At 35.6% G+C, this 17,584-nt stretch overlaps 1 protein-coding gene across 3 annotated transcripts in view; it reads left to right on the plus strand.

The window, feature by feature from the left end:
- Positions 1 to 5,248: 5,248 nt before the first annotated feature.
- The window catches only part of ZNF638 (zinc finger protein 638), a 61,566-nt gene continuing 49,230 nt past the window's right edge, over positions 5,249 to 17,584 (plus strand). For 2 of the 3 annotated variants that reach the window (XM_070429438.1, XM_070429437.1), the window contains exons 1-4: positions 5,249 to 6,651; positions 11,192 to 11,253; positions 13,450 to 13,575; positions 17,047 to 17,085. In XM_070429438.1, the coding sequence (XP_070285539.1) occupies positions 5,338 to 6,651; positions 11,192 to 11,253; positions 13,450 to 13,575; positions 17,047 to 17,085 (1,541 nt within the window). In that variant the 5' untranslated portion in view covers positions 5,249 to 5,337. The remainder of the gene's footprint in view (positions 6,652 to 11,191; positions 11,254 to 13,449; positions 13,576 to 17,046; positions 17,086 to 17,584) is intronic. The other variant, XM_070429439.1, reaches the window with a different exon arrangement.

The raw sequence follows: 17,584 nt of genomic DNA on the forward strand, positions 1-17,584 counted from the left end.
ACCAGGGCCTGGGCCAGGGAGAAGCCTGCAACCGAGATGAATAGTAGCATTCCTTTTTTTTTTTTTTTTTAAATATATTTTATTGATTTTTTACAGAGTGGAAGGGAGAGCGATAGAGAGTTAGAAACATCGATGAGAGAGAAACATCGACCAGCTGCCTCCTGCACATCTCCCACTGGGGATGTGCTCGCAACCCAGTTACATGCCCTTGACTGGAATTGAACCCAGGACCTTTCAATCCGCAGGCCGACGCTCTATCCACTGAGCCAAACCGGTTTTGGCAGCATTCCTTTTTTTACATATGTATAATATGGATATAATTTAGTTTATTCAGCCAACTTCCAGTTTCTGCAAACCCTCTTAAATACAAAAATGTGAAAAGGGAAAATTCCAGGAGATTTCTAACTATATTTTATCATTTTGATTTCTTTAATTTTTTATGAAATATTAGCTCCATTTTTAACGTAAGCGTTAGTTCTATGAAGGAAGAGATCTGTTCTGGCTTACTAACCTTCTACTTCCTCACCTAATACAACAATTTTTTAAATTGTATGAATAACAGCTGGATTTGAAATTACTCTGATATATTTATTCTGATATATTTAAAAGATATCCTTAATGACCTGATACTTGATTTTTGGAATTTTATTCCGATGGATCATTTGAGAATGTCGTAAATTCCTGTTTCTACCAGGTGTTAGTATTTGCATTTGCATTAAGTAGTTTTACACTGGGGCATCATTGGTAGGTCTAAAGGTTAAACATGAGAAAGGGGGGAAAAGATGTGAAAAAAGGAAATTGATGGTGTGGGGCTTGCCTTAAATTAGATTTGAAGAAATAAGGCTTCAGAGTTATATAATTGCAAAATGAAATTTATAATGCCTTATAAGTAGAAAGGTTCAAATATAAATATAAACATCTTTTTACTTAAAGCATTTGGAGTGAATGGGAATGATAGCTGTAAGAAGGTTAAACGGTAACTTGCCTAAATGATTAAAAATGTGCTTTACACTTTAAGAGTAATGCAAGTGAAATATGAATATACTTAAATTCCGTTCATAAAGAAAATAGATTACGTAAGTTGTTGTTTTTTTTTACCCATTGAAGATAGTGTTATTTGAAATACAGATTGTAGGCAGACTTTTTATTAGAGTTTCAAAAATGTATTTGTCAGTTCTTGCTAATGCCCAACATTGTGTTTCATGCTTTGATTTAAAATTTACATCATTATAGTGAGAATAGAAATGCAGATAGCTATATAATTTCTCGTTAGTGATGTTTTGATGAACTACATTGTTGGGAAACTTTTCTACCAGGATTAGAAATGATACGGTGTAGCGTAAGAAGGTGTTTGATGATTCTATATTAGTGAATTACTGTCTGAAAATGTTACTAGATACAAACAAAAGGAAATAAAACCTGCTAGACTTAAAAGTCTGAAATTTGGAAGGAGTCTTGGGATAAAAGCTAGGAGAAGTGTTGGCTTAAAGTACAGGAGGATTAAATAAACTTATTCTCAGAGAGGAGGTTGGTGGAGGATACCTGTTGAATGTGACATTTGTGTGTAATGATGGATTTTTCCACGATATTCATGCCAAGAGAAATTTTCGTATCTTTGGCTAGCAGGTCCTGGATTCAGAATGCTTAATAAATAACTATGGCTGAACAGGCCTCTAATTTGTCTTACCGAGAGATGGGAGAGGTCTCTTTGGGGAGCTAGGACTGTTAATTTTGTCCTCATTATATTAGATTTCACAATGGACTAACGATATGGGAAGTCTGGGGTGATCTTTTTAAGGCTCCTAAAAGCAAACAAGCCAAACCTCTGCTTATTGATAGTTGAAATTCTTTAGTTAGGAAAAGGCCTTTTAATTCTTCTCTTTGTATATATTTTAGACTGTTGCATGAAAGACTGGTGTCTTTTCAGGACTGATTTCAGTGATTACACACTGGTACAGATATGCCAGTTGTTAAAATATTGAAATAATTTTGCCATGATTTGTAAATAGCTGTTACCATGAAGGTGGATGGACTTCTACTTTCCCCACCTTAGTACTTTCTTCCTGAGGACCGCCCTACCATCACCTTGTACACAGCAACTAAAAACTTAAGGGCAGTGGATGAAGGAGGGCTCATATTGCTGTTGTTTATTCATTGCTTGTGCTTTACTAATTACTAAATATTCCAAATATCACTCCTGGGTATACACATGAAGGAAAACTCAAGATTGAGAAGTGCAAAATGAAAAAAAGGTTTTTGGTAAACAACAGTGCACCTCAGAGCCTTTAATATGCAATAGTTATTGTGCCCCTCTGAGAAGGGTAGCACAAGAGCATTTCACACTCTCTTGACCAGGGAACTCCTTTGTAGAAGACCTACAACCTTACAGGACTCTGGTTTCTGCAGAATACACCATATGAAGGGCTGCTCTCTTGCAGTCTATTAATGTATATTTACATCAGTGTTAAAACAGTGCTGGGAATATTAACGTGCATAGACAGGTTTTTTATTGTTAAGGAATTTAAAATGTGAGTATTTCTAATGATACATGTTCATAATTCTATGTGGTAATTAGATGACTGACTGAAATCTGTTCCTTTTTGGTTTATTATGGGGGAGAAACAAAATTTGGAAAAGTTTGTGCTTCTGAAGTTGTGAAAGGAATCTTCACCAATTCAGGAAAATAGTGCAGAAAGAGTATAACTGGATAACAAACTGCTTGCATAAGTGATTATTTTTAAGGACTGGGTCAATACAGAGTTGTTCTTAGAAGTATTTTTATTTTATAGAAGGTAGGTACCGTTCATATGATTTATGATTGTTTAAAAAGACCTGGAATTTGTGATAAATGAACATTATTTACAGAAAATTTGGATATCATTGTTTAGTAACTAGTGTCTGCTGCTTGCACCTAGTGAATTAGACGCCTACATAATACTTAATGTATTTTTGTGTTTACTCTAATTTGAAAATAGTCCTTGTCAAGTATGAGGACTTTGGATATGATAATTCAAATAGCTTAACAAATATTTGAGGGTATAACAAGTAAGAGTAGAGTTATATCCTCGGGAGATAAGACAACAGTGAGCATGCCTTCAATTGAGACTAGGTTGTTGAAAAAGACTGCATCCATATGAACACAAAAACAAGATAGTAAAAGGTACAAGTCCCAAAATGGTATAAGCAATAAAGTTTGTTGGAAGACTCACTCTGAGCCTTGGTGGTCAAGGAAGATTTAATGGAAACTGACCTTGAAGAATGAGTAAAATCAAATAAATCAGGTCAAGGCAAAGTTGTTTCCTTCATGTGTTTTGATTGGAAGAGATGAAGGGAGGAAAGAAGAGAGGAATAGGAGCCATGGCCTAGCTGTAATAAGTGTTTGGTAAAATTAGGAGGGTAGAAATTGACTAGGTTGATTACACTTTCCACATAAAACTAAGACGTAAAGGGAATGAGATTCTCTTGGATTGTTTAATAGAGGGTGATGTGGCAAGAATGTTCTTTTATAAAAATTAAATGTAGTGGCAGCCTGTGAGATGGTTGGAAGGAAGAGTGTTATCAGATAAAGCCTATATCTCAGCTGAATCTCCATTTCATTAACATTATATATGTTCCCACCCTGCATTTCTATTGGATATCAAAGTAGGGGGACTTGATCGAAATAGGCATGGTCTGTGTTTATTTTTTTTAACTAAAAGGGCCAGCGAGTCCTTTGACCGCTGACCTTGGTCCTGAATGATAGCTAAAGTGCGATTTCTTTGAGAACTGGCTTGGAGTGAGTTATGCTGCATTCCGAAGGGTTGGGCAGCAACCAGTTTTAACTAATACAGTGCCTGGGAACTGCAAGATATTCTTGCTCACATCTATTGGTAGTTAAGAGCATGGATTATGGGGCCAAAATACTTGGAATGCACATCTTGGCCTGGCCACTTATCTATGTAAGTTACTTAACACATTGCAGTCGGATCAAGATAATTCTCGCTTCATATTACACAGTGTTTTACAAAGTATCATACTTTAAAAAGATATTAGCTTGTAAGAACATGTAATAAATAACTTCAAAATGCAATGGCTATTTAATTTTAAGGCATGTCTTTAACATTTATGTAAAACGTTTTTTGTACCGGTTCATTAGAAACTTACCTGGTCACTGGGTAAAGCTAGCAATAAAACTACTGGTCCGAAATGTGTTAACTTCTCTGTGCCTTAGTATCCTCCTCGTAAAAGTGTGCATATCTCGGGGTTGTTGTGAGAAATGAATCAGTCCGTGTAAAGTACATGTACAGTACTCTATAACACTATAGTTAATCATTATTATTGTCCATATATACAGGGGTAGGCAAAAGTAGGTTTATAGGTGTTATACAAATGAAATAATGTAATAATAATACAAAAATAAACTGTTTCATGTACTCACAATTGTAAATCTACTTTTGCCCACCCCTGTATTTGTCTATATGCTCACCTTGGAGGGAATCCAAGTGAAAGGTGATTGGTTTTGTTGCATATTTTTCTGTATGTTATAATCAAATACATTCTATTGCACACTATTTTGTCAGCCTCTGTAGTCAAGTTATTGGTGACAAGTTTGCATCTTAAAAGAAACAACTGTTTAACAGCAGAACCTTAAGCATAATCTAATTGCTATATGGAATTTAATTAGCTGTGGTTCCAAGGAAGGTGTGTCTTAGAGAAATGGGTCATGTAAAATTTTAAGTTTACAGTTCCTATTTTCATTGTTTGTACATCTGATAACATAAATATTAAGTGTGTGTGCATTTCTAAGTATTTAATGCTTTCATCTTTTTTTCTCCATATTAAAGCATGAAATAATCCCATTTTTCAAGATTATTTAGGAGTTGTAATTATCGCTCAGCACCTAGGACAGCACCCAATGTAACAGTATGCTTGAACCTCTGGCTTGAGGTTTGTTTGGGTTTGTGTTCTGAATTTGGAAGAAAAGAAGAGAAAGTTTTTGGGAAAGTTTAAAATCCTTGTAAGCACTTAATCTCAACGTGTATGAAATGCAGAATCCTTTCATGGCTTTGTTTCAAAATGTTTTACACTGGCTATAGACCCCACTTCATGAAGTAGTTTGAGTTAAAATGATCTAATATTTGTGTTTTAACTTTCAGCTTTGTGTTATTCTTGGAAAATTTCGCACCACTTGTGAATTCCTTGAACCTGGGCATTGCAAACCCACTTCTGTTGGGCCCATCTCCTTTGCACATTGCTCAGATTAAGACTCAATTGGCGCTTCAGCAGCTGAATGCCGTTGCCTCACATAGTTCAACACCACCTTATACTTTATTAAATCAGGCTTTCTTGAAAATAGCCATGTCGAGACCCAGGTTTAATCCTCGAGGAAACTTTCCACTTCAGAGACCACGAGCACCTAACCCTCCTGGGATGAGGCCTCCAGGACCATTTATGAGGCCGGGAGCTATGGGTATTCCAAGATTTTACCCAGCAGGGAGAGCCCGTGGAATTCCACCCAGATTTGCTGGCCATGAATCTTATCAGAACATGGGACCACAGAGAATGAATGTTCAGGTAACTCAGCACCGAACTGATCCAAGATTGACCAAAGAAAAATTGGATTTTCATGAAGCACAACAAAAGAAAGAGAAGCCTCATGGTAGCCGGTGGGATGATGAGTCTCATATACCTGCATCAGTGGGAGTGAAACAGAGTCCTATAACACAGGTTACAGAGCAGAGTCCTAAAGTGCAGAGCCGCTATACAAAAGAGAGTGCCTCAAGTATCTTAGCAAGTTTTGGATTATCTAATGAAGATTTAGAAGAACTCAGTCGCTATCCTGATGAGCAGCTAACTCCTGAAAATATGCCATTAATTCTGCGGGATATAAGAATGCGAAAAATGGGGCGCCGATTACCTAATTTACCTTCTCAGAGCAGAAGTAAAGAAACACTTGGTAGCGAGGCAGTTTCAAGTAATGTGATTGATTATGGGCATGCAAGCAAATATGGCTATACAGAAGATCCACTTGAAGCACGTATTTATGATCCTGAAATTCCAACTGATGAGGTCAAGAATGATTTTCGGTCACAGCAGAGCATTTCTGCATCTGTTCCTGCACCAAATGTGATATGTAATTCTATGTTTCCTGTTGAAGATGTGTTTCGACAGATGGACTTCCCCGGTGAGTCCTCCAATAATCAGTCCTTTTTCCCAGTTGAGAGTGGAACTAAGATGCCAGGCTTACACATTACAGGAAGACAGCCAGTCCTTGAACCTGTAAAATGTGTCAGCCAGTCCATTAGCCAAACAGTTAACCAGGCAATGAGTTGGTCTCTGATTCCTCCATCTATGAACCAACAACCTTTTTCATCGGAATTAATTCCAGCTGTAAGCCAGCAAGAGCGGATCCCACGTGAGCCTGTGATTAATTCATCTAATGTCCACAGACCAGGAGGAAATAAAAAGAATTATCAGTCGGAGGCTGACATCCCCATTCGGTCTCCCTTTGGGATTGTGAAAGCATCCTGGCTCCCCAAGCTTTCCCATGCTGATGTCCAAAAGATGAAGAGACTCCCAACTCCTTCTATGATGAATGACTATTATGCAGCATCTCCAAGAATATTTCCACATTTCTGTTCTCTCTGTAACGTAGAATGTAGTCATTTGAAGGTGAGTGTTTTTAAACATCACTGTATAATGATACACAGCGCCCAAGTTTCCACTATTCTCAAGTACATTGGTGTTAACTAGGCATTAAGGAAATAGCAGAAGTTAATTTTGATTGCAACATCAACACTTAGTTGTAATCTAAGTAGTCCTGGCCTAAGTACTGAATTGAGTGTTAGGCTTTCTGTATTCCTGTAACTGGGCACACTACATGGTTCGTCTATTTATTTTGAACTTTTGATTAGTTATCCCAGAAATTTATGCAGCATAAAATTTATATAACAAACTGTATCCCTATAAGACAATGTCACGTAAGTCACTTTAAATAAGAGAATCTATTAGTATAAAAATAAAAAGTTGGAATAAAACATTTGTACTATACACTTTGAAGAGACAGTATGTTGTAGCCTTGCATGTATCTATGTGTCTTGGGCTAAAGACAATGTCAATTTAATAATTTTCTGACTATCTGGTCTCGGATTTTTAGTGTTTTATGAGAAGGAGCTTCCTAACTTAATCATAGCAAAATTGAGTCGAGTTATTTGGAGACTAATTGTGGGGTCAGCAAATAGAGTGTAAAATGATAAAAATTTAGAGAGAAATATTTTATTTTATTTATTTATTTATTTATTTTTTTAAAATATATTTTATTGATTTTCCACAGAGAGGAAGGGAGAGAGAGAGTTAGAAACATCGATGAGAGAGAAACATCGATCAGCTGCCTCCTGCACATCCCCTACTGGGGACATGCCTGCAACCCAGGTACATGCCCTTGACCGGAATCGAACCTGGGACCCCCCCAGTCCGCAGGCCGACGCTCTATCCACTGAGCCAAACCGGTTTTGGCAGAGAGAAATATTTTAAAAATAAAGAAGCCTTAAGTATCTTCATGGTTAGTACAGTTAGAAGGAAGCGTTTTATAGAGGTGCTGAGGAGTAATGTAGAATACTGTTAGTAATCATTGGTAGATTTGAGTAGGAATTTCCAAGTATGTTTTATTTACTTATATATATTTGGAAACCACTGTTTCTTCTACTTACTGATGTGATTTGTAGATTTAGATCATAAATGACCAAGAAGAAATGTACTTCTCATGGTAATAAGCATTGATTCAAGGCTATAGCATTCTATACTTTGAATAGGCTTAAAAATCTATAGGTATTAATTCTCTTGTTGTTTTTTCTCCTTCCAATGCTGCCTTTTTATTGTCTATTACCCACTCATCAGGTTTCAGTCAACAAGAATCTGATACCTAGAGCTGATGCTTTTGTCATAAGGTTAACTCCAGCAAAGGAAAGCAGCATTCTACCTCATTTTAGCCAGATTTACTGAGTTCTGATAAAATAATAGTTGCCTGACTGCCAAAGAGGATAGCAAAGTCTTGAGAAATCTCAGAATAATTTATAACACTTAGTTATAATCTGTAAGTACTCCTGGCCTAAGTACTGAAGTGAGTGTTAGGCTTTCTGTATTCCATTTATTTTGAACTTTCAGTTAGTCATGATGAATCCAAGGAAAATACCTTAAAATAAAGAACTTAAAAGTTTTCATTTTTATTCTGTAGAGTAGAAAAGGTATACATTTGTTCAATTGGTATTTATTGATTACTAGTTTTATACAATCCGATATTAGGTGCTAGGGCAGAGTTGAAGAACTATAGAAAATTTAGATGTTCTTAACAGTTTATAGAGTCTCACTGCCTCCTAATTACACACCTCAGGAATTAAAAAATAATTCAGGACAACAAATGATTTGGTGATTGTTTTTATCTTGTTTGGATTTGCTTAAGGGAGAGATACTTCATATTTTTATTTTGATTTCAGGCTTATATCAATTCAGGCCAGCATTTTCTAATTTCCTATTATGTATTTAGCACTATGTAATAAAAAGAAGTATGAATATACTTTGACATCAAGAAACTTGTATAGTTTAGATAAATAAGACTAATTGAGTGATGGTGACTAGCTGCACTAAATCTCTCTGGACTTGAATGATCTGGGAGGGAGGACTTTGTGGAATAAGTTGAAGGTGGGTCCTGAATGATGAATAGGTTTAGTGTGCCTGGGGGAGGAGGAATTAATTTCAGATGAGAGCAACAAATAAAAGTACAAAGAGACTTGAAAAGCTAGCCTAAGAAGTTTAAACTTAAGGTGAGAGGCATTAGGAAACTAATTAAGGTTCTTGCTATGTGACATGTAAAAAGTATATTTTAGGGAGATAAATGTCTTTGACATGTGCAAGGTGAGTAGGAATGAGAAGAGATAGATAGAGCAGGGCACTAATTTGAGGCTTCCCTAGTGAAAGACTGGGTTAATATCATAAAAGTAAAATTTAGAGTAGAAAAGAAATCATTTAGTGATCACTAGAGTTCACTGAGATTGATTGCCATTTAAGACAAACACCTTTTAACAGAACAACATCTAATCAATGTTTCACTACTAGATGACTAAGTGATAGGAATTTGTGAACAAACATGGATTTACATGATACAAACTACTACTCTTGTTTCTGTGATATATTTTATTGCCTTGTATGAGTGCATATATATGACATTACGAATATGTGGCATATAAACTATCAATTGCAAATTTTTTCTTGCAAAGTAACATTTGGCAATATGCTCCCCACCTCTGGAGTCTTTAAAAATGTACCCTGAAAAAGGCAACTATATAATGTGAAATGTATTTCTATTTCTAAATTGGGATTTAGATGTTGGAGGAGGAGCTGTCCTGGGTTTAGAAGGTATGTTTGTTTTATTATCCTTGGTTACGAAGGCTGTGTTTGGTTTAAAAGCTGTCTTTCTGACTGAAATAATTCAGTTGAGAAAGGACTTACTGGCAAGATAATTTTGAGGTAGCTGGAGGATAGTGAGTGAGCTCTGATACTGGTAGATATTTTCAGTTTGATTCTGGGCCCTCTCAACTCTATAGTCCTTGTAGCATGTCCTGCTTCTTTGGAGAGGCAGTACTGCTTTGGGACCTTCTTTTAACCTTCATACTGTTAATAGAAGTCTCAAAACTAGGGTGGCATAGATATATTTACTGAGCTTAAAGCAAGTAATGTCAGCAAGTGAGTGGACCTATTAAAAAAAAGTAGAGAGTGGGACATGTGTATATGTGTGTGTAGAACTGGAGAGAATATGCTTTAAAAAGGGCAGCTATCAACATCAGCTGATAGTTGCTATAGAGAATACATGTCCAATATTATGTCCTTATTTATTTATTTTTAAGAAAAGCTGGGAATCTAGATTTGGGGGTAAAATCTCTGGATTTTTCAATGTTGGCAACTTATTCATATAAAACACTTGATAGTTCAAATAAATCATACCCAATCCACTACTGCCAATGTGTCTGTATGATGTAAACATTGTCCAGTTACTGTCAAAGACATGGGTTTAGCAGTTTTAGAGACTCGATAATTGCCAATCTCTACAAGCTTTCTACTTGTATCACTGAGCAAAATGTGCAAACATTTCTTTTTTGCAATGCACAATTGGTTCCATGGCTTAATGAAATAGTTTAGGGTTTGTCATAACCTGTTGTTGAGTATTGCAAGTAGCATTCACTTATTTTCAGATAGTTCTTGACAAGGCAGATTCTATAAATAGTGTCAGCTATGGTTTTAACTGGAAATTTCTAGTTCATCTTTAGCAATAACAGAATAAAGTGTTTTTGAAATGGAAATGAGTAACATTTTTCTCAAGGAAAGTTTTCAAATACAGAACTGTCTAGTAAGTTTTCTGCCTATCCAAATGCTGGAAAAACAATAAAACATTGAATAATATACATGTTATTTTTAACTGTCACTTGGAGGACTGTATCTTTGAAAACTGTATTGCTTTTTTTATAATCAGATGTATCTTCCAGGAGCTATTTATGGGTAGAGAATGTAATTTTAGGGCAGATTTTTAAAGGAAGTAATGTATAAGAAAGCATTTTGTTTATTGTAAAGCTCTATATGTAAGAGATATTGTGTCTTTGAAATGGTGTTACTTTCCCTTAAATCTTAAAAATAAATTAGATTTGATCATCATCTCTTCATATTTTTACTAATCTTATTCTTTGCCAGTATAGTCTGGAATGGTACTGGCCTATGAGGTATGATTTTTTTATTGTTAATGTTATTAGCTTGAATTTTAGAGGTAAAAGTCATTGAAACCCTATGTTTTGAAGATGCCATTTTATTTATAGGGTTTTTGGTGTTCTCTGGTGTGTTGTTTTTGTATCTGAGATGAATTATTTCTGATCCATGCATTTATTTTCTCCAAGTTTATATATTTGATTTCAAAATGAGTATTTGTGGGTATGATCTTTCAAAAAATACTTAAATGTTTAAAATGGCATAAATGAGATATGGTATTAATTGCTTTTGTTTGGAAGCCTTTATTTTTGGTTGTAAAAGATTTTATTAAATAGCCAAATACTATCTGTAACGAGATTTGTTTAATTTTTGGAGGGAGTATCCTGTATCAACCCAGAAAGCCTAATTCATAATTCAACATGAGAAATATTCTAAATTCAGCACTTTTCTTCTTTTACAATAGGATTGGATTCAGCATCAAAATACATCTACTCATATTGAGAGCTGCCGACAGTTACGTCAACAGTAAGAACAGTTTTTTCTTTTTTATAGGTAGCAAATTTATAAAAGTAGTTAATGCTCAGATATAACTGTTTAATACCTTTCATGTGGTACCTTGGAGAAAAATATTTTTAGAAAGCTATTGCATATTTGAAGTGTTCATTTTATAGAAGTGTATTTAATTTTTTCCAAAAGGAATTAAATATCATTTCTTCTGACTTCTTCCTAATTTAATCTCAGGTATATTTTTTAATATCATTGCTTCATTCCTTACTGGCTTGTGGTCCTTGGAAAGGTTTATCTATTTTTGAGTAGTCATCCATTCTCCTATTTCCCCCCTCCGCATCCCAAATATAAACCATGATAAATAACTAAAAACTACCCATCCCAAGCACCAGTATTTAATTTCAGATCTAAAGCTCTCTTCTGGCTTAGAACCTGTTTTCAGAATAAACCTTAAGTAGGCGATGAACAAGCTAGATGTGTTGGTTCCTCAAATTTATTCTTTAAAATAGCTCTTTTATTATTATCACTAGTGGCCTGGTGCACAAAATTCATGCACATTAAAAGGGAATTAATTAGAGGAAATACTTTAATATTGCTATTTGCCCTTTCTCTATAATAGAAGTGTCCAGCCAGCTCCACCCCCATTGAGCAACACCAAGACCCGGCCGGCCCTACCCCCGTCAAGCCCTGCCGGGTGGGGGACACGGCCTCAGGTCACCTGGTACTGGGGAGGGGGGTGTGGCTTCGGGTCCCTTGGCCGGTCACCAGTTCAGTGTCTGAGCCGTGAGGTTGTGATGACCATTTGCATGTTAGCTCTTTATTATATAGGATTACTATTATTATATCAGAGAGGAAGGGAGAGGTAGAGATAGAAACATCAGTGATGAAAGAGAAATATTGATTTGCTTTCTCCTGCATGCCCCCAGCTGGGGGCATGTATCTAGACCGGAAATTGAACCGTGACCTCCTGGATCATAGGTCGATACTCAACTGCTGAGCCATACCAGCCAGGCTCAAATTGATTCTTTAAGTCTTCCACCTTTTTCTTCTTGAAGACAGGGTACCTAAGCAGTTGAAAAGTGTGATTTTAACAGTATTCTCTTATGTACCTTGGAGTAACATAAAATTAAATGTTTTCCCTAGCATCATTAAACATATGATACAGTTGGATGTCAAGTTCCTTATCACTAGACTTATAGTAATATGTTCTTGGTCAAATAGATCTGTGGCAGCTGTTTTTTGTGGGTTTTTTGTTGTTGTTGTTTTTTATGAAAACATCACCAAATTTTTTGAGGTTTTAGGACTCTTGTTGTAAGTGATGAATCTAACTCAAAGTAGTTTTTACTAATAAAGCATGAGAATTTAATATCTCATTTAACTGGGAAGCTTAAAGAGTGGTTCTAGTTTCAAAGCAGTTGAATTGGATGCTTAACAAAAATCAAAGTGTGAGAAATATTTTGGTTTCTTGGCAGTTCTCTTTTGCTTTGGCCACATGAGATCTCAGGCACTCTTTTCTTCACAGAGCGAAGTGACCCCCATAGTTCTGTACTTAAGTGGTCTGTATAGCTAGCAAATTTCAGGAGGTTTTTAAAAAAAGTAAACACCTCTTTCCTCATAACTGCTGTAGAAGTCTTTGGTTTGATTCCTTTGGTCTATTCTGAGTTAGTTGTCCATCTCTGAACCAATTATAATGATTGTGGGAACAGGGTATTCTAACTCAGTTATTGTCATGTGCCTACTCCTGGAGTTATGTATGATATAAGCCTTACTTGAATCATAAAGACTAAGAATGGAGATTGGAGTTGCTTCCTTAAATAGATGCTGTGCAGAAAAACATAGGTTATCATACAGATAAAATTGTTACCTGGTAGGCTTTATTGCCACTGTAAATGGAAAATCTCTGAGCCACAAATTTTCCCACAGATACCCAATGGGATGTCTGTCTAATTTTTATGAAGGTGAGAAAGTTAGGTAGGAATGAGTTATTTACTCAGGGATTTAGGTAGGAATGGTTTAGTTGCTGTAGATAGGCATTAATGGCAGTAACAGGATTCTAGTTACATGTGCTGTCAGTAATTTACCAGAACAAATGGCATGGGTTTATAAAGTTTTTTCTGTAGATATGCCTATTTTTCCATGCACAGATTTTATTTGTTTGTTTGTTTGTTTGTTTATAATCCTCACCCGAGGATATTTTTTTCATTGATTTTTCAGACAGAATGGAAGGGAGGGAGGAGGGGGGGAGAGAGAGAGAGAAAGAAACATCGACGAGAAAGAGACACATCTATTGGCCTCGTGCATGTGCCCCGACCTCAGCCGGGGATGGAACTCGCAACTGAGGTACGTGCCCTTGACCGGGAATCGAACCCCAGACCCTTTGGTCCGCGGGCCGACGCTCTACCACTGAGCCAAACCGGCCAGGGCCATGCACATATATTATTAAAACATGTGCTTTCCATGCCTGCCACTTTAATACTCTATCCTACATTTTTACCTTTTTTCAAGTTATATGTTCTTGAATAATTCCTTCATGGCTTTCTCTGCAAAAAAATTAACAGATAAATTAAATTTGATTAGGCATTTGGGATTCTTCCATGGCCAAATAGTATATGCTACTCTATTCTTTGTGTGTTTGTTTTTTAAGCTTCATTGTGTTTATATACTTTAATCTATTTAGTCATTCCTCAACTAATGTATATTTAGGTTCTTACTCTTTTCTTATTCTCTATGTCTTTATTGGGTCTTTCTGGACACAAGAGTTGTTACCTTGGGAAAAGATACAGTGCATCATAGTTTTAATATTAAAAATAAATAATAGCTCTTTGCTTATTGTGTGCTGGGCATTATTCTGAGTGCTTTACATAATTTATTTACTCTTCAAAGCAACCCTATGAGATAGATGTATAATGATTATTTGTGATTTTACCGGTGAGGAAATTGAGGCACAGGGAGGTAAATTTTATACTCACACAACAAATAACTGACACAACGAGTCTGTTTAGTTCATGGATCTTTGCGCGCCCCCCCCCCCCCCCCAAACATTTTATTCTGAACAATCTCTAAGCTGCAAAAAGTTGAAGTCAATAAACATATATTCTTTATCTTTATTTACCAATTATTAAACTTTGCCACATCTAATTTATATCATTATATATATTTTTGAACTATTTGACAATTCACTGCTCAATTCAGCATCTGTCTTCTAGCTGTTTTTCAAATGCCTTTTATAACTATTACTGCCTCTCTTCTCCTCCCCGCATCCACACTCCCAATTCAGTATTCAAATCAAAATTTGTGCATTTCAGTCTTTTAGTCTAGAACAGTCCACCCTGTGGTTATTTTTGGCGATATTTTCATGATGTTGACTTCTTTTGAAACATCCAAGAAAATTGTCTTGTAGCATTTACTACATTCTGTACTTTCTTCTGTTTGTTTCCTCATTGTTAAATTCAGGTTGAACATTTTGCTCACAACTTTCATGTGTATGCTTATTATAACATCACATTGACACAGATAGGTTCATGTTCTTAGCCATTATATTATACAGCATATATAAAGAGTATTATGCCTCTGAAACACATTTTAAACTAGATAGGTAATACATAGACAGTCCAAACTCTACTTGCAGAATAGTATATATGTTTTATCTTTCTGCTCTAGGCAGCAGAGACAAGAACATGCATTCTAGCAGTCAGCCTAGTGAAGAACTAAACATTATTTACCAACCCTTGAATAATAGGCTTCAAGCTCTGTGAAACCATAAACTGGAAAGATCTAGAAATCCAATAACTTGCATGTGTTGACAACCAGCTATAATTTCCAGCATTGTACATATAAGATAGCTAAGGCTTAAACATGTTAAGTAACTAGCTTTCAGGTACACAGCCATTAAATGGCAGCACCTACACTTAGATCCAACTTTGTTTGATTCCAAAGATGTAACATTAAAACACTATATCACAAAATTAGAAATGGATCTTTTTAGGTGGTACAGAGTAACGAAAGTTTTAGAAAGTGTAGGAGTAGATGAAACAGAAGTATTCATGTTTTGACAGTTGTTGATGCTAGGTGATGAACACATTGAATTAAAAGTTAACTTTTTTTTTTTTAATCAATTCATAATTTGTCACTTCAAAGCAAGAAGAAGGGAGCAAAAGCTTTCTGCGAAGTCTGCTTTGTACCTGTTTCTCGTTGGTTAGAATCTACCACTGGCTATCTTCTAAGGAGGCTGGAAAACAAATATTTAGCTTTGTTAGCCTTTGTAGTAGATAGTAGAGGCAGGCAAGGTAAAAAGGAGTTGAGAATAGCTGTCAAGTTAATCTGCTAACAATAAATAAAAACTACTTTAGCCCTGGCCAATGTGGTGGGCTTGATCCTTGGTAGGGGGCGTACAGAGACAGCCAATTGATGTTTCTCTTTCTCTCTCCCCCTCTCCTTTCCTCTCGCTCTAAAATTAATAAAAATACGTATTTAAAAACAATAGCAACAACAAAACACCTGCTTTACATTTACTAAGGTTTTGACCTAATTTCATTTTCCTGCCCGGTGACTGCTGAGTCTGCTGCTTCCATTTTCTTATCTGGCTCTTTTTTTGGTTACTGAAATTATATTCTTGAATACTGGTGGTTTTTGATGGTTTATTTTAATCACTATGAATCTTTAGAGTCCACAATCTCTAGAAAAGTTAAGGACAAAAATGTCTTAAGCTTCTACGATGTTACTGTTCTCCTACTTTTCCTTTCTGTGAATACCCCTTAATCTCTTTCATTAGTTTTATCTTTGTCTGTTGTACTCTTAAGTGTTTGTGTGCATAAAATTCTGTCCTCAACCCTCTTTTTTCCTACAGATTCCCATTCTGTGTTAGTTTCTCACTCTTAGTACTATATCATAGCTTCTACTTGCCTGATTTCTAAGTATCTCAACCCTCACCGCCCCTCCAGATATTTATTTCTGAATATTCTGAAGACATTCCTATATTCTCTTCACTTTAGAAATGTATTTATTTATGTCATCCTCTTTACCTGATTTCGAGGACCTTCACAGTTTGTCTCTGAGATACTTTTCCAGGTTCTTCCCTTTCATAATTCCTTTTTGTCATTTCCATGCTTTCAGCCAGATTAGTTTATCTCTCTGAGGACCACTTGGTGCAATGTAAGGGGCACCATTCATTTATATTCTGTAGAATAGTGTCCCCTGGAATTCTACAAAGTATGTGAAATGTCTTCCCTCTTTTAACCCCTACATGAGCTTGTATCTTGACCTCTTCTGTACCTCTTTTATGTATACTCCTTGTTCAACTTTTAAAAATTTTGAAGTCTTTAAAGTATGGGTTTCTGTTTATTTTCTCTGAATTGTCTACTAGCATAATACTTGATTGGATTAGACTAGCAATTTTCAACCTTTTTCATCTCATGGCACACATAAACGAATTATTGAAATTCTGCAGCACACTGAAAAATATATCATTTTTGGCCAGTCTGACAAAAAAAAATGTAATTTTTATTCATTCACACCAGCCAGCTATTGTTGTTTTGGCTTTTGTCATTTTTTAAAATTTGACAATCTAAGGGTTCAGTGCTCCTGACTAAATAGTCAGGAATTGCATGTTTTAAAATTCTTACAGCACGCTGGTTGAAAATTGCTGAATTACACACTCAAAATATTTTCTTCCCAAGAAGATTTTTGTGCTTTAATATACTAGTAAATTACTATGTAAACATAGGTTTTGAACAGATATATTGCAGAGAAAGATCACTGGAGCCTTACAGTCTTATTTTGATTGTTAATTAATATTGTTTATTCTCAAAATAGGTATCCTGATTGGAATCCTGAGATCCTCCCATCAAGAAGGTAATTCTTATTTTAAAATTTATTTTATTATTTTCCACCACCGTTTATCCCCTCTATGCCCTCTTACACCTCCACCCTTTTCCCACTCCACACCCCCGCAATCACCATGGAAAGTAATTATTTTTTTAACAGTGATATTATTGAAAGAATTTTCTTTTTAGAAGTAAGCAAGTACTTTTTAAAAAGGTATTGTTTTGAGTTGTACCCTGTTTCAGTTATCCCAGCTTAAATGTTATAGTTCTCTTCTACTTTTTAGTCTTTTTAAAAAATACTTCATGCTTTTATTATTACTTTATACTTGTGGAATCTTAGATTATAAATTGCCTTGAAGGATGGGAATGGTTTTATTAAGCCTTGTATTCCCTTGGGGGGAGGGTGTCCCTATTCGTTGTGCATATATACAAATACAGCAGTCAAAGAAGTATTTGTAGATGGCATAATCTTTTAGGAAAAAAAGTTGAAAAGCATTTCTTGATATAAATCATTTCCTAAAATGTTT

The sequence above is a fragment of the Myotis yumanensis genome, unplaced genomic scaffold, assembly GCF_028538775.1.
Source record: "Myotis yumanensis isolate MYYU_CA2020_CCGP unplaced genomic scaffold, mMyoYum1.0.hap1 SCAF_11, whole genome shotgun sequence".
In the NCBI taxonomy this organism is placed as follows: domain Eukaryota; kingdom Metazoa; phylum Chordata; class Mammalia; order Chiroptera; family Vespertilionidae; genus Myotis; species Myotis yumanensis.